Genomic DNA, 18,442 nt, shown 5'->3' on the forward strand with positions numbered 1-18,442 from the left:
AATCTCCAGCAGACTGAGTACTCTAAAAAAACAAGGACAAAATGCTTTAGAAAATCAGCCTATGATATCTGTTGAATTTACAGTCACAACCTGTCTTTGCTGGATTAGGTAATCTTTGGTTTTCCAGTATAGTTTGGGAATGCACTTACATAATTTCTAGTCAATGAATAGTCTGAAGAACAATCAAGAACAAATTACAAACTTTTCCCATAGCAGCTGTTTAACAACAGCTCAAGAGAAAGGAAATAAACGAATCACAATGATGCCCTAATTCTGTTTCCTGCTTCATAATGTGAAGTATCTGATTACTATAATTTTATTCGATTCTGGAACTTGCATACAAGAAATAAAATTATCTGTAGAAATTCTTAAAACTTTCGTCTTGAATAAAAATATAAATTAAGGGAATGTACTTTCCTATAATCCCAAGGGAAGTCTCTACTTCCCAAGTTTACCTCCCCTACTCCATATACTTGTTATAAGAATGAGTAAGAAGAATAGAAAGACTTCTACTTTTCCAACAGTTGACTGATGTTTCTCCCGACCTCAATACACCTGGCTCCAACCAAGTCCCTGATCAGGGGAATGTCAATTGTCCATTGCTTACTCCCCTGCACTCATAGCACTGTGACACCCATATCAGTGCTCTCCCATCCTTTTCTATCCTCCTTTTCATACTATTGCTTCCTTCTATTATCACAGTCCTAGACAAAAAAATTGTAGAAAACAGCTGCTTAGTCCAGCACAGCCTGCTGATCTTACTGTTCTGTTTCAACATCTGTCTGTATTTCCAGGCCTTTGAGGACGCTGACAGTGATGACCATGGACGTTCTGGTTCAGACAGGTTTTAATGAGTCTTAAAGTGGAACAGAGACAATGAGGACCTTGACAGGTAGGAGAAATGGGCCAACTGGAACCTTACACAGTTCAACAAGTAGAAAGTGCAAAATCCTCCACCTGGGGAGGATCAGCTAGGGCCCAGCACATGCTGGGGGTCAGCCATCTGGAAAGCAGCTTTGATGACAAGAACATGGGGTCCTGGTGGACACCAAGTTAAACATCAGCCAGCAACATTCCCTTGCTGCAAATAAGTCTAGTGGTATCCTGGGTGCATTAGGAGGAAAAGGCAGTTCTAAGGCTTTCACATGGGACTGTTAGAACTAAAAACCCAAGAAAAATATAGTTTAAGTCACTTCTGACTATCCAAGCTCACTTCTAACCTCTCTTATCCTTTCTGGTCCTCTGTTCACCTACAAAATGCTGACTCACACATAATTTACTCCCCATTTGCAACTATTACAGACACTAGTACTTAACCTATCACTTAAACGTCATTCAATTTTCTAGAAAAAGAAGAATTTAAACAACATCCTAAGTCTCTTCTTGACCTCCTTCCCTTATGTCAGACATTCATACCACTTTAAGAATGAATGGAATCAGGCCTGTCATTCATGAACTACATCAAATGAGCTCACATTAACCTTTTATTAACATATTTGAAATTTATGCTTCCTATCAGGAAAACCTGGAAATTCTGGATAATATTTATTAATCAATTATATCAAATTATTTGTATTATGAAATGATAAAGAAGCATATCCTCTAAGGTTATATTTTAACTGAATGGCTGGGAAATTTAATATATGATCTGGAAGTGGGAGTATTGCATTTCTTCCTATCTATCTGCTACAGTTTAAAGATATACCAGCATTCTGCAAATATGACAGAAAACCCATATGGGTTACAGGATGTGTTTATGAACAGATTTAAAAAGAATAAAGAGAGACAATAAAGTAGAGGCAGGAGAAGAGAAGAAATAGCCTATTATATGACAAAAACTTGGTTCTGTGGGGAAGCAGTATCAGAGATTGTCAGCAAAGCTAAAAGGCTCCAAATTCATGTAACACACCTACTACATAAACAAACCACTGAGCAGTGGCATGTGGCACATATTGACTAATTGGTGTTTATTAGAGCTGTCATTCCTCAAATACTTACTCTCTTAACAGATTGCTCCTTGAGTTCAAAGTGTTAGTGATTATGCAGACCATAAAAGAAATTCTGTATGCTAATTTCATTTTTTCTGAGAAAATTATAACAAGCAATGACCTTCCAGATTTTATATAGGAGAAATAACCATGATAGCTAAGCTAATGGCTATGCAAACAGCTATTGACACATTAGTTTCTAGGTTTTTATATTCAAATAAATCCAGCACTACTAAACAAACAAAAATTTTTTTAACATTTATTCCCAAATAAATGCATTGTCGTCTTTCAGTGATGCAGAAATAGCTATAAAAAGGCATTTTACGCAGTGAAATGCATCCTAAGCATACCAGAAGATGATTACCACCTAGTGTCCAATGCTAGTATTACCAATGTGGTAGGAATGAGACTCACACAGCAAAGTAACTCTGAAAGTAAGGAATCGCTTCTGAATATGCTAGAATACTACCTGATTGCTTTCCTACAATTAACTAGCAGTCCAACAGAATAACATAAAATATACATCAAAACTGGCCCAGCCCTAAGACATTAAAGAAATACTTAATCCTTACAAAATGAAAGTATGTAGGTCAGTGTTTGGTACAATTCTGTACTGAAATTAAGTTCTTAGTGCTAATGTATCCTCTTCCTACAAATTGAGGTACATATGGACACTGTCAGACTGTCAGAGCTAATTGATAGCAAAACAGAAGTTTGCTAATTTATAGCAAACAGAAAATACCAAACCAGAATGTTGAAGCTTATCCTTGCTCAGTTTGTGATCACTCACTGCTTCTGACTGGATTTGAGTGAAAAAAAAATGACTTTACAGGAAGCAATGACCATACTGAATGTTACTTTCCATTCACTAGCAAAACAGTAGGCTGCTAATGTCGTGGCCTGCCTAGTGGATGAGGGAAAGGCTGTGGATACAGTCTATCTGGACTTCAGTGAAGCCTTTCACACTGTCTCTTACATCATTCTCCTGGAAAAGCTGGCAGCCCATGGCTTGGACAGCTACGTTCTTCACTGGGTTAAAACCTGACTGGATGGCCGGGCCCAGGGAGCGGTGGTGAATGGAGTTACATCCACTTGGTAGCTGGTCAGTAGTGGGGTTCCCCAATGGTCAATACTGGGGCCAGTCCTCTTTAGTATCTTTACTGATGATGTAGACAAGGGGATGGCACACACCCTCAGTGAGCTTGCAGATGACACTAAGTGGGAGTGTTGATCTGCTGGAGGGTCAGAAGGCTCTGTAGAGGGATCTGGACAGGCTGGATTGATGGACCAAGGCCAGTTGTCCATGGTTGAACAAGATGAAGTGCTGAGTCCTGCACTTGGGACACAACAACCCCAGGCAGTGCTCCAGGCTTGGGGCAGTGTCCCGGTCCTGGGGGTGCCGGTCCATAGCGCTGAACATGGGCCAGCAGCGCACCCAGGTGGCCAAGGCGGCAATGACAGCCTGGCTTGTACCAGTGTGGCCAGCAGGACTAGGGAAGGGATCATCCCTCTCTGTACTCGGCACTGGTGAGGCTGCACCGCAAATCCTGTGTCCGGCTCTGGGCTCCTCACTGCAAGAAAGACATTGAGGTGCTGGATCGTGTCCAGAGTAGGCCAACGAAGCTGGTGAAGGGTCTGGAGAACAAGTCTCATGAGGAGCTCCTGAGGGAGCTGGGGTTGTTATCCTGGAGAAAAGGAGGCTCAGGGGAGACCTTATTGCTCTCTACAACTACCTGAGAGGAGGTTGTTGAAAGGTTTTCCCAGGTAACAAGAGATAGGACAAATGAAATTATTTTAGAAGTAGCCTATGACATCTTGAAGCCAGGGACAAATACTATCAAAAAATACCTCAAAAGGAAATCCTTTTAAGAGCAGAGGAATGACTGTACTTGGTGACACCAAAGGTCCACCTAGTCCACTATCTTGTTTCTGGTAGAGTCCATTGGCAGATGCTGAGAGGAGAGTATAAGAAAAAGAGAAGTGGATATTATACTTCCCACTATTATTCTCCTAACCTTTCACAGTAAGGTTAATGAGCTAGATGTTCTTGTCCCTATGCAGAAACAACTATTTTCATGTTTTCCTAGAATGGTTTTGTTTATGAGAGCTTTCAGCAATGGTGTCTTCCCAAGTAGTCTTTTCCCCTTCACTCTCTTCCTGATGCTTTTTTTTTTTTCCTAAAAACCCCAAAGTATTTCTAGCTGCTGTAGAATGGAATTAGCAAAGATTCCACCACTCAGTTCAATAGATTTAATGGAGGTATAGAAGTGAGGTGACTTTTCATCTAAATAAGAAACAATTATTATATTAGGCTACAGCACTGATATTAAGAACATGCAAATATCTGTGTTGATTGACATGAAGGACTCATTTTGTGAAGTACTCCATATCTGAGAGGGACAGATAGACTGGAAGGGTAAAAATAGGCTACGTACATATAATACTCCCTTAATACTTTTCCAGCTTCACACCTTTTTCTGTTGAAGGAATTTTCTGATCTGTTCATTAATGTATTTTTTGCCTATTTCTAATTCTCAGTGGATCTCTCTCTCAGTTGCACACCTGACTTTGCCTAGAGCTTCTATCAGCTTCCTGTATGTCTTTTTATAAGGAATTCTAAAGGCCTGCTTCCTGTTGCATGAAGAAACACTTCCCTTTTGGTTTTGGTTAGTTGTTTCAGGTTTTTTGTTTGGGGTTTTCTGTTTGGTTTTTTGTTTGGTGGGTTGATTAGTTGGCTTGGTTTGTTGTTTTTTTGATTTTTTTTGTTTACTTTCCAAACTTACCTACCTTTAGCTTCATATATATGACATTTTGTTCTTGAAGAAGGAGTAAAAAGTCTATCCCATTTTAAACCCATCCTTCCTGATGTGTAGACCTCTATTATGCCTCCATTCAGCAATTCTTCAGCCAGAGCGAAAGGTCACAGGATATCCAGTATCTTCTATGGAAACCATTCCATACCTTTGGCCATCCTTCCTGCTTTCTTTGTATTTCTTCAATTTCTAAGTAAATATCCTATTCCAAGGATAATACCAGGGCTCTACAAGGTATTCAAGGTACAGGCAAACCCTTATTTGTACAGTGGTAAAAGTGTTATCTGTTCCTTTCCCAGTATTTTCTAATATTTGATTTAGTTGTGTTGAGGGGTTTGTTGTTGTTGTTGTTGTTTGGGTTTGAGGTTTTGTTAATTTAGTTTTGGTTTGGTATGGTTTGGTTTTATGGATTTCTTTTTTAACTCTTCCTGAGCACTGAGTCCATGTTTTCACAGAACTAATGCCAAGATCTAACATAATGCCACGATTTCCTCCTGATTAAATAATGAGCTCAGGACTTGTCATTTTTAATATATGTATCTATGTATGGTTTTTCCACTGGGTATCATTTCATCTATTAAAACCAAATTTCATTTACTATTTCATTTCCCATCCACTCAGTCCTGTAAGAGCCCTCTGTGAAGAGCCTTCTTCACAGTCAGCTCTTAGCATTACTGCCTTAATAACTTCTTAGAATGAGTAAACTTTGTTACCTTAGGCTATCATTGGATTTTTGGCCTTGGTCTGGAACCTTTAAAAGAAGTTACATGTTGAATGTCCATTTGCATATCAGAAGCACTTCTCATCTTACTTATATTTAATTTGCTTTGTCATCACCACAAGTCAACTCTAGACCATTCTTTACATTCCTCAAATAGGAAAAAATCAAGACAATTACATTCACTATTTAATTCATTGTCTATATTTCTATCATTTGTGGACCAAAACCCTGTAACTGTAGGCACTGTGTGAGCACAGGACATAGATAGTTCTTGCCTCCAAATGTAATGTAGGACTGCATATATAGATAAACATGAGCATCTGTAAGGCAGTAGAAAGCTGTATATTTACATATATAATATACACTCATTTCTGGAATAGGGTTGTTTTCTTTTCACTAAGGCAGAGCTCTGCCACTGTTGTAATTCATAAATGAAAGGTATTTAAATGAAGTGAATGTGAAACCAGAATTACTGTTTCTGTGTGTTTTCAGTAGAAATTCAAGCAGGTTTGAAGTAACTTCCTATGTTCCTTCTTTATGTGCTTTTAATGTACAAAAAAATAGGTCTCAGAGGTCTTTCTGTATTTTACAGTACCTCTAACTGTTCATAAAGGCATCTGAGGTTTTTAAAGCCTGTTTCTTCTCTGTCACATATGATCTCAGACTTTCTTTGTCTCACAAAACCAGTTGTTGCTTTTTTTGTTCAAGTGGAATAGCAGGAAATTTCTTAATTTACATTCAAAATGTAAAGAAAATCAAAAGAGTAAAAGTGAAAAAACTTATTGGTTGAAACAAAGATGGTTTAATAGGTAAAGGGAAAGCTGCACATTAGCAAAGCAAATCCAGGAATTAATTCCATGCTTTCCATTAGCATACAGGTGTTCAGCCATACCCAGGAAAGTAGGGCTCCATCAACTGTGACTTGGGAAGACAAATGCCATCATTCTGAAAGTACCCCCTTTCCCTCCTTTTCCCCCAGCTTAATATGCTGAGCATGACATCATATGGTATGGGACATCCCTCTGGACATTTGGGGTCAGCTGTCCCAGCTGTGTCCCTTCCCAGCTTCTCATGCACTCTCAGCCTGGTGGGATGGTGTGAGAAGCAGAAAAGGCCTTTGCTCTCTAAGCACTACCCAGCAATAGCTAATACATCACCATCTGAATTACCAACTCTTTCCAGCACAAATCCAAAACATAGTGCCATGCTAAGTACTCTGAAGAAAATTAACTCTTATCTCAGTCAAAACCAGCACACTTTTGCACCTTTTATTTTCACCTGCTCCCAGGCCTCCTAAGTCCTTCCACTGGCAGCACAGCCTGAGGAAACGGAGCATTACCTGCAGTAGAAAACAGACTAAAGAAGCAGTGAAGTGTACTGGGCATAGAGCAATCTATGGGACCTGGTGGGCTGCATGTAAGGGCAATGAGGAACTGGTTTGATGCCATTTTGAGGCCACTCTATTATCTTTGAATGACCATCATGTTCAAGGGAGATTATGTCTGAGAAACACATAACATCATGCACGTTTTCCAGTGAGGAAAAATGGAGGATGTGAGGAAACACATGCTAGTGGCTGCTATGTAGTTGGTTTTTGTATGTAATTAATTGTGTACCTTAGAATGTCCTTTTGCAGGTGCTATGTACACAATCAGTGGAAAACCAAATTTCTTTATTTTCATCTATATTTCTATCTTAATAGTTACTAACATTCAGTTTGATTTTTTGACCTATACTGAGCAGCTGACAGCAATTACAGGCACTTAGTTGTTCTCTGATGAGACACAATAGTAGCAAGCAATTACAGCCTCTTCTTGCTCTCTTTCCCTGTAGGAAGTGAACCTCTTCAGACTGCTCTTGTCTGAAATTTCATGGTCCCATTTGAACTCTCTTTGTAGCCATTTATAGAATCTTAGCTCCATATTTCAGAAACACAGTTCTTCTCTATTGCATTTTATTGTAGTCCATCATAAAAGTTTAAAGTTCAGGGTAAAAACTGTAACAGTATCAGTTTTAGGTCAAAATCTTAGTTCAAAAGTTGTGAAATACGTATGTCTATGATCACAATAGAAGGAAATATATGAAGCTGTAATGTTTTAATATGGCAATTGAGTGAAGCCCCAGGCAATCGGAAAAAGGGAAATATTGTATCCATTGTTTAAATGGGTATAAAGGAGGACTCTGGGAAGTACTGACCTGTCAGCCTCACCTCTGTGCCTGGGGAGATCCTCCCAGAAGCTCTGCTAAGGTACATGGAGGTCAGGGAGGTGATTTGAGACAGCCAGCACAGGCTCACCAAGGTCTTGCCTAACCAAACCAGTGGTGGAGTGACTTTATCAGCGCACAAGGGAAGGGTTACAGATGTCATTTATCTGGGCTTCTGTAAAGCCTTGGACGTGGTCCCTCACAACATCCTTATCTCTAAATTGGACAGAAATTGATTTCATAGGTGGATAAGGATTTGTTTGGATGGCTGCATCCAGACAGTAGTGGTCAATGGCTCAGAGTCCTGATGGCCATCAGTGACAAGTGGTGTCCCTCAGGGGTCTGTATTGTGTCGGGTACTGATTAGTATCTTCATAAACAGTTGGGTCAAGTGCTCCTTCAGCAAGTTTGCAGATGACACCAAGCTTGACACACCTGAAGGACAGCATGCCATACAGAGAGACCTGGACAAGCTCGAAGAGTGGGCCCATGGGAATCCCATGAGGTTTGACAAGACCAAGGGGCAAGGTGCTGTACCTGGGTCAGGGCAACTCCCAGTATCAATCCTGGCTGGGGGAAGAACAGATCAGGAGCAGCCCTGCTGAGAAGTGCTAATGGATGAAAAGCTGAACCACGAAGGAGGGCCACAAAGATGATCAGAGGGCTGGAGCACCTCTCTCTGGGAAAAGATTGAGAAAGCTGGGGTAGTTCAGCCTGTAGAAGAGAAGGCTCCATGCAGACCTTATTGCAGCCTTTCAGTACTTAAAGAGGATTTATAAAAAAGATGGGGACAAACTTTTTTAGCAGGGCCTGTTGCAATAGGGCAAGGAGTTATGATTTTAAACTAAAACATGATAGATTCACATTTGATATAAGGAAGACATTTTTGCAATGAGCATGGTGAAATATGGGCACAGGTTACCCATAGAGGTAGTAAGTGCCCCATTCCTGGAAACATTCAAGGTCAGACTGCATGCTATGCTGACCAACCTGATCTAGTTAAAGATGTCCCTGCTCACTGCAGAGGTGGTTTGGCTAGACGATCTTTAAAGGTTCCTTCCAACCCAAACTATTCTATGACTCTATGCTAACTTACTTATAGTATTAGGTTTCATTTCAATTACCTTTACTGGCTCTTCAACCTCTATATTTAAGTATCTCCTTATTTGTGAGAAAAAAAATAGGTCAAATTTTTTGTGTTATGTGACTCAATCTGTCTTCATAAAGACTGTCAATTAAAATGCTAGTTTCTTTACATCCAGGCAGATCACACTCACAGACTTGAGATCAAAAGAGAACTAGTCCTACTTTAGCATCTGTCAGCAGCTCATTGTCTGTGTTGAAGTTTAAATTGCAACAAGTCTACTGTAGGTTCTATCATTGCTTCTACCAGCGTCCATAGCATCGTATTTTGCAAAATCCTGAGTATTACTGTTTCCCATTGACTTGGGTAAGGTATCAGGGCACTGGATGGATTGAACAATTTTGAACAGAATGGAAGCTGTTGACATAAAATGGCCTTTTTGCAGATGGGTTACTTCTCATTGAAGTGAGTAAAGCAAGCTACATTTTCTACTCTCTAAATTCTGGCTACCAGTTAGGAGACACCTAAGGGTGGTTAACAAGCTGCTATGCTATTAGTAGCTTCACAACATAATTTGTTAGGTTTTTTGAGACTCTTTAATGTGTATCATGTGAACATAAGGATATGTAAGAGCTGAGTCCAGCAAAACACAAAAGCACATTTGAAGTTGAGTTTTTGAAAAACTGAGACTGTACCTCATTTTTCTCATTCCTGTTTTAACAGATCAGCATCTGAACTGCACGTGAGAAGGTTCAGTCACAGTTTGTAATGAAGGCAAATCATTCAGAATTTTTAAAACACTTCCTGAGATAGACCAGTTTTCAAAATATAGTCACCTTCTCTTAGACTGTTTTGAGGTTCTGTAAACCCAAGTCGTGGAAAATATCCATTGATTTTGCAAATATATAAACAGTCAGTATCAGTCAGATTAATGTAAGGTTGTCCTCTCAACTAACAGAAAACATGGTATTAATAGCTTTTTGCTATATACTCTGTAAACTATTGCTTAGTAGTTACAGGGGGGTTTTTTGTAAAATTTGAGCTTTTTCTTTCATTTTACAAATATATCAATATGCTGTTTCTCAATTCAAGAGAAGGCTGTTGTGTGCTTCTGAAGTGTAATGGGTTGGAAATTCAATGTCTAAAGAAAACAATGTAATGAAAACTGACTGCTGTAGCAATTCAAGATTCAGTGGAGTGTAACACTTACAGAATCAGTCTGTTAGACTATTGTTGAAATCATCTCCAAAAATAGAGTTTTTTAACTCTTGTGTAAAACACCTTTTTGCTATTAAGTCGATAAAAACTCATGATCTTCACAGACAAAGAAAAAATTAAAGTTTCTACTGCCATGTCACCAGTGTCTCTTGTAAAAAGGTCGATATTCTTATTGAGATTAACCTCTACATAGCATCTACAAAAGAACTATTTGCAGTACTTCTGCTTTTCTGTTGAGCAAGCTATGTGTGTATTTAAAGCTGAAGAAATGCTCATTCTACTAGGAATGGGAATGGCTTTTTTATTTGTGCTTGTACAGTTCCCAGCATTTGATGGGAATGTTATGTATGCATTTTACCTCATGACACTGGAAATTTAAATGTTCCAAATGCTACTGATACAATGCTACTGATAGAGTGACTGATAAGGAATGAAAAAAATACTTTATTTAATGTTCAAAAAATATTTTCAGTAGTTTCTCTGGTCCCCTACTACTCTTCATTCCTATTCTTCATCTACTCACTTCTTTGAGTTGGGGTGTGTGTACAGTAAAGCAGTGCACAGTTTGTAAGTAACTTTTGGAACCCTTAGTAAGTTTTTTCCAACTTACCATTGTGATTATGAACAAATTCTTTCACTTTAACATTTCATTTTAACTGAAAGGATAATATATACTAATTTTTTAGACCTAGTGTATTGGACCTACTGTATGTCAACATGCAGGATTTTTTATGTCAGCAGTAGGATTGTAGAAGTAATATTATGCCTTTCCAAGTAAAACGTGTAGGTAAATATAATAACATGCATCAGATTTGGCAAGAATGCATAGGTTTTTGTAAAATGCAGTATTTAGGAAACATTTTATGTTGAAGTGTACACACAGAATTATTTAAATCATTACCTGAAAGACAATTGATAAAATGATTTCATGGATTTGGTAAATATAATGGTGTTTGGTAAAAAAAAAAAAAAAGTTAACAATTTTAAGAAAGCTCAAACTTGATTTTGTCTTTAGAAATAGCTAAATACTTCTACAACTGAAAACAACTCCATGTTGTTTGGAAAATGAACTAATTGCAACTAAAACATTATTTCATAAAATGTAGCCATTTTATATTACTTCCAGAATTTAGAGAATATATGGTCCTTTTCATCCAGGCAGCTTTCCAGCCACTCTTCCCCCAGCCTGTAGCGCTGCATGAGCTTGTCATCACCTCTGTTAAGATCCCTCTGCAGAGCCTACATACCCTTTAGCAGATCAACACTCCCATCCAACTTGCTGTCATGTGTGAACTTGCTGAGAGTGCACTCACTCCCCTCATCCAGATCATCGATAAAGATATTAAACAGGACGGGCCCCAACACTGAGTCCTGGGGAACATCACTGGGTCACTGGGGAACATCACCAGCTGCCAGCGGGATGTAACTCCATTCACCATCACTCTTGGGCCCAGCCACCCAATCATCTGACTGTCACTGACCCAGCAAACAGTACACCTCATCCAATCAGATGGATTCCTTCCTATTTTTCAGAATCTTCCAAAGAAGAAAGACCTACAAGCATTTAGTTCTTAAGGTATTTTCTAAAACACTTTTTAAAAAGAATTATGCTTTTCCTGTGACCTTCCATTCTTTCATCGCCATGGCTGAATTAAATGGTGAGTTACATACTACAGTAGGCAATGCAGCAATTTTTTGCCTTTGGAACTCTTATATAAGTATTATTTGCCTCAGACTATTTAAATCTATTCAATTTTTCAGTTTGTTTCAAACAAACTTCATACTGACACTTTAATTTGGTAAAAGTTTTTCAGGCTTACTATTTGATGTGTTTTAAAGGTTATACTGAGTTTTCATGATATTACAAGTTTCTCTTCAAAATATTTTTTTACTGTGTTACTTCAATTTTCCAAAAATTTCCATTTCTGGGCATGACTTCCATTTTCTGAAGGATACCCTATTAGCTTCCTTCACCTTTCTAACCATGTCAGTGTTTTTCCTGTTCTTTTAGACTCTCAGTACTTCATCATTAAAATAAGGATAATAATTATGTGCTTATGTTGCAAGGCTGTTTATGAAGATGTATTTATGAGGATCCATATTTAATTCTGAAGCAATGAAGTCTATAAAAAGATAATTATTAGAATTACCTGAAGTCAGAATATCTCTGAATTTCAGAAAATTCCTAGGACTTAGGTTTGGGGAAATATTCTAAATCAGTTTAATTTATTTTGAATATAAATTAGAGGCACCATCTCCTTCAGTTCTACTTATAGCTTCTGTAAATCAAAATGCTTTAAAGTACTTATCATACTTATTCATACTTTTTTTTAATTCAGTCTCTTTTTGTCTGCATAAACCTTCTCTCAACTGATAATAATTATATGTGGGAGTATAAAAGTAAATTGAGCCAGGGCAAAACCACGACACACAGATATAAAAAATGTGGATGCCAGTGATGCAGTTATTACAGGTAAAACAGTTAAGTCCCTAAGTATTTTGCTCTCCAGTTAAAAAAACTCCCATTTTTATCAATAAGAATTTATGAATATTTGACATATAATTGCTACTTCTAAATATCATTGTAATGTATTACAATGTATTACATTGTAAATACATAGAAGATATTACACAGTTTCCATATGTCCTTTATCAAAAGTTGACAACAACATGGGGAACTAAACAGACCAGCTCTTTCAATACATCTTGTTATCCTGGTATCCCCATGCTCACCCCTACCAGCATAGTAAACATGACATATGTCAGGGGTTTTTGTCCCTGAAAGCTGAGCTCAAAAGCAGTATCTTACCTATGGCCAATATCCTGGAGCAGATGCAGAACTGTAGCTTAATACCTAATGTAAAGAGCATATTTTCAAAGACTGTACTGGTTTTGTGCCTATTTATATGCCAGTTCCACTGTCCCTTCCAAATTCCCTCTTGTTCAATTTCAATCAGATTCGATTAAACTGATGTGAAAAGAGCACCTGGGTACAGGACAGAAAACTTATTAACATCCTCTCTGAAAAGGAAAAGGAGAGAGAAAGGGAAAAGAGCAGAAATTATTTTAGTAAGTGAATGCAGGAGATGTAGTGCACAAATGAACAAGAAGCAAAATTTTATTAGTTTTATTGCCAAAAGAAAAATAATAAAAAGCAACTAATAATACACTCATAAAATGAAAAGCATTGGGAACTGCATTGAGATGAATTTGGGATAGTGATACCATCTGAATATGTCATCATAATGATGCCAAGAAGGGTATTACAATAATTCAAGCATTATGATGATTGTATCTTGAGATTTTGGTAATCTGTAAGTGTAAGTAATTATTTGCAGTCATTAACCCTCCCTTCCTAGTGGATCTGCTTGAACTGAAAGACTAGAATCTCCCTTGGTATATTCCACCAAACAGAGAGGAGGTTAGAGCACCAATTGCTGCTCTGCTCCAGCACTTTGCTGGTGAAAGAGAAAATCACTACCAGCCAAGGGTTGGGACAGAGATCTCCTCAGTACCGTTGCATGTAGTGCCCCTGTGACAGCATGAAGGAGTACTGGAGTCAAGGGTAGGCAAAGGTAGAAGCAAAGGAGGAGGACCTGGCAGGGGTAAAATAGCAACAGACCAAGTCAAGGTGTCAGCTGTGCAGAGAGAAGTATAAAATATACTATAGATGCAACAAAATTATTGATATATAATTTCATATTTTTTAGTACTGTATTTCAATACCACTTAGAACTGCTTTCCTGCCATAGTATGATATGAGTATATTATGTAGGGATTATATAACCCTTAACTTCAGGCAACAAGACAAGAACTACCTATAATACACAAAACTTTTTCTGTCTCCTTAATTTGTTTATTCCCCAGGAATGGAAATTTTTAAAAAAACCAAACTTGTATTGAAAAAAGGACATCTCCAAGATCAATATCTGTGAATTCAGGCATTCTGGAATTTTTTATAAGCATAGCTTGTTAAAAAAAGGCTTAGCCCATTCTCTTAAAGTAGGGTAAAGAAATGAGAACAGTCCCGATTGTTCGTCAGAATGAAATTTTAATTGGAGTTTCAAGATCCTGTGGACTGAAAAGAGCTCATCATCTCCAAAAGCTGGCAAAGTGTTCTTAGTCTGACCAGCCTCTTAGTTCTACAACCCTACAAAACTGAATAGCCACATAGGAAAGTTTTAAAATTGGCAATCTTGAGGTTCACATATTACCACCACCAAGCAGAATTACTTTGCCTAATGTAACAAAGTTGCTGGAATTGGGGAAAATTGTAGAGTTTCAATACACAATGTGCAGATATATACAGCTACATACTTCACCTCAAAGAAGTGTTCATTTGTTCTAAGGTTGGCAGAAACTTATTTTGGAATCTTTTGTCTTTAATTCAGAACTGTTGCCACTTGTAAGGCAGAAGGATGCAAAGCATGATGGAATCAGGGGAACATTCTTTGCAATTTCTTAGAAAAACTCTGTGTGCTATGTTATCTGCCACATGCAAGTAATCCAATCTGAAGCACCTGAAAGCACTCTCAACAACAGACACATATAAGTGACTGTTATGAGTCCCATTTAACATACGGAGGGAAAGAAAGATGAGGTCATTTGCTGAGAGCAAGGGACTACAGAATCAGATTTAGTCCACCGGAGTTCAAGTAATAATATAGAAGGTAAATAAATATACACACTTTATCCAGAGAGAACACTGAAAACTAAAGTAAAAAAATGTTGTGGGATATTTTTGTTAGGTTTTTTTGTTTGGTTTAGTTGCTGGTTTTTTGTTTAGGTTGTGGTTGGTTGGTTGTTCATTCAGGGCTTTTTTGTGTGAGCAAAAAACTCTGTTTTCCCTATTTCCTCAAATAATTTTCCCATTTATTTTCAAATAAAAGATTATACAGCACATGTTCTACCTTTTCTACCATACACTATAAAATCACAATTGTCATTACCTGGAATATTTTCTTGTCTATGGGAGGGAGTACATGTCTTGAGAAGTTTGCAAGGGTCACTCTAGTTGGTACAGATGATTAATTCCACCCAAAATAAACAGAAAAATATTTCTCAGTGTTTTTCTTAATTATTTTCCCATGGAAATAAGATCTTCAGTGATTATTTTTATCTTTTAAAAATAGTGATCTTAGAGCCCTCATTAATACAGGTGTTTAAAACACTAGAACTCCAGTGGCCAAAGTGCTTATTTGTGAAGCTGTACGTAGAGAGGTACTTCCCAGCCATCATACCAGCATTTTTTCAAGAAAAGTATCCAATTTCATTATGTGATCTCATTGTTTCTATTAACTATTTTAAATGCCCGTACAAAGGCATATTTCTCCTATAAACTGAAACTGCTTTATTTTCTAACTTGTCATGGTAGATTTCAAAGAACATACTACTTGTTACATACTATAACATTACTGCAATTTCAACTTAAATAAACTGTGTATATAAAAGTATAATAACCAAATGAAAACCTGTATAATTTAAAACCTTATTAACTGAAATACTGCAGTCTAATCATCAAAAAAATAAAGGCATGTAAAAATAATGAAAATAACATAAATATTTTTTCTTTCTTTTAGTGATCAATTTGCTAAGCCTTTACTTTCAGGTGTTAAAGAATCTTGAGAAGTTCAAATTACTTAATGGTTCATATTTTCCAAAATATACTGAGAATCATTATAAAGACATAAACCAATCAACCTGTTACTGTTTTATCTTGCAACTAAATCAACTGAGTTTGTTTACTTTATCAGAAACCTTCTCTTGGAGACTAGAAACAGTTTGTACTTCATAAGCAAAGTAAAAGCCAGGAATGATTCATCTTAGTTTTAGGTGACTGGTGCCATTTAAGTTTCCCTGCAGTATTTATCTGACAGACAAGACACAAGATACTCATCTGGACTGGCAGCAGGAACACAGACAAAATTTTTTACTGTGCCTGTAATGGTACCACTTAGGCTTAGGTACCTGAATTACTGTATGACTTTGGCAAGCTCCAAATTTGCTGCTTTATCCCACACTCCACACTTTTGTTTATCTGAAGTACTTCGTCTCCAAGACAGTGTATTGGGATTCTCAATTCCCATGGATTTTTTTTTTTTCTGGCTCTGACAAAGAAGCTGAAAATGCATAGAAGATTTTGTGGAATTCTTTGTGAGGTGGCATATCCAATTCCTATTATTTTTTTAATTACAAAATTGTGCTTGATCTACTTCTCTTACACCTCACCCTCTAGGCACTTTCCACACAGAATCCAGCCTTCCACTCAGTTTGCCCATTAAAAGCCCAGTTACTAATTTTCCTATATTTTACACAGAACTCTTAAGACCCAGTGGGCAATCATCTCTTCACAGTTCTATAAGGGCTGAGTTTTCTACCTCTTCCTGTCACACACACAGTCCGCACACTGCCGCTCCCGCTGTGCTGTAGGGCCCAAGTAAATTGCAGCACTCCCCTGCTCACAACTTCCTCATCTCACAGGTCATAAGCTCAGAACTTCTCCTGCCTGAAAAGTACGAATGCTCAAAACTGGGTAGTGCCTCCCCTAAACCATCCCAAGGTACTCACAGGGTCTGGGTGTCCTCCGGAAGGCTGGGAATAAAGTGGATGTCCCTGCAAGTGATTTTGTAGTCCTCCCAGTCGGAGCACTCGCAGAAGGCTGAAGGGCACCTCTCTGTGCCCTGGCTGCACAGCACCAGCAAGAGCAACATCTGGAAGGCTATCGGGAGGCACAGCATCTTCCGCCGCCCGCTCCCGCTCTGCTCCTCGCTTCTCCGAGGGGACGCGGAGACCCCAGAGCTGCGGGGGCAGACAACGCCGCCCCGCCGGGAAAAGCTGCTGGGGAAAGGCGGCACCTTTGCAGGACAACGCCGCCTCTTCCCTAAGCGGGTCAGGAGAGGTCTTAGAGAACCTTTCGCTCCCTCTCCATCGGGCAGGCTCCCTTTCCTCTCCTCAGCCCCGCGCCCACTCCGCTGGCCATCCGTCCCTGCCGCTGCTGCCCCACACCGGCCTGACCCCCCCGCTCCTCTGCACCCCTCCCGCGGGGCCCGTCCCCCGGCAGCGCCCGTGCACCGGCTCTCACCGCGGCCGCGCCGCCCGCACCCGCCGCTCCCCGCGCTCCGCCCGCGGGTCCAGCGCAGCCCCGGAGCGCCGGGGCCACCTGCTGCGGGCAGCCGGGACTGCGGGGGGCGAGAGGGCCTCCTTCCCTGCCCTGCCCAGCCCAGCATAGCCCTGCCGGGGCGGCACGGGCCCCGGCTCCGCTGGGACAGAGGGACGAGCCCGCAGAGCCGTTCTCAAAGGTGGCGGAGAGACGCCTGACCCCGAACATCTCTCCCGGCATCTTTGTAGAAGGGAGGAGGGAGGGGACTAAGAGCCATGCTAAGTCACCTGTGAAATTAGTGAAGTTACAACAGAGCAAAACACCGAGCGAAAATTCACTGTCTGCAAGTTAGACATGCACTAAATGTAAAACAGTGAAAAAAAGCACTGAAAATTCGGAAGAATGATTCTGAAATTCACACCACAGATCAAAATGAAAAGGAGAGATTAGCATTTTCCACATTATCAGAAAAGATAAAATCCATTCACCAAAGGAAAAAATGAAAAAAAGAAGAAAAACTAACCCTGACAGAAGTAAAGTGGAATTATTGTCACCTGAAGTAGGTGCACAACAAGAAAAATGTCAGCATAAATGTTTGCGGCCTTAGGAGGAGGAAACTTGAAAATGTAACTTATGCATAGTAAAAAATTAGACCACAATCTTCTTGGATAAATACTTCTCCTACAGCTAGATTAGAGTTACCAAAACATTTTGAGTACAACACATCAGATATTATTTTGATATAAGTCTTTAATTTTAGTTCCACAGTATTTGTTCCCTAGATGTAATTAATCCCCTCAACACACCTTTTTAAGGTGAGAAAATGATACTATGCCCACAAAGACATACAGTATAAATCCTGATCATATGGGCATATGTTAGCACTCACTTGTGTAAGTGAGGAATCCCATCAGATATATTTATCCTGTTTCGGATTGGGTATCCCATGAGGGGACAAGCTGAAGCGCCCACAACAGAGTGCAGACAACTTCATGCTGCAGTGCATAGAATTCCTTTGGGAATGCTGGCTGTCCCATGCCCTGCTCAGTCATGTCCTTCTGGCACACTGCTCATATCTATAACTCACCTGCAACCCTAAGAGCCACCACCCACCACCATTTTTTGGCATCCATACCAACCTGACTAAATAACAATGAAGCCATTCAGATGGCAGATCACTGAATTTCAAGGCAAATAAACAAGAGAGTTACACAGTCCACTGAGGCATAGATAATGGAAAAGACGTGACTCTGTCTTGCCAAGTCAGAATGGAGCTCTGTAACTGTTCCCTGCTTTGGTCAGTGCTAAGGGAGA

At 39.2% G+C, this 18,442-nt stretch overlaps 1 protein-coding gene across 4 annotated transcripts in view; it reads right to left on the bottom strand.

Moving 5' to 3' along the window:
- Positions 1–16,794, bottom strand: part of TSHR (thyroid stimulating hormone receptor) — a 57,091-nt gene extending 40,297 nt beyond the window's left edge. For 3 of the 4 annotated variants that reach the window (XM_050336022.1, XM_050336019.1, XM_050336018.1), the window contains exon 1: positions 16,597–16,794. In XM_050336022.1, the coding sequence (XP_050191979.1) occupies positions 16,597–16,766 (170 nt within the window). In that variant the 5' untranslated portion in view covers positions 16,767–16,794. The remainder of the gene's footprint in view (positions 1–16,596) is intronic. The other variant, XM_050336021.1, reaches the window with a different exon arrangement.
- Between the last annotated feature and the right edge of the window lie 1,648 nt (positions 16,795–18,442).

Source organism: Myiozetetes cayanensis, unplaced genomic scaffold (assembly GCF_022539395.1).
Source record: "Myiozetetes cayanensis isolate MyiCay16 unplaced genomic scaffold, myiCay2020 scf6-25, whole genome shotgun sequence".
In the NCBI taxonomy this organism is placed as follows: domain Eukaryota; kingdom Metazoa; phylum Chordata; class Aves; order Passeriformes; family Tyrannidae; genus Myiozetetes; species Myiozetetes cayanensis.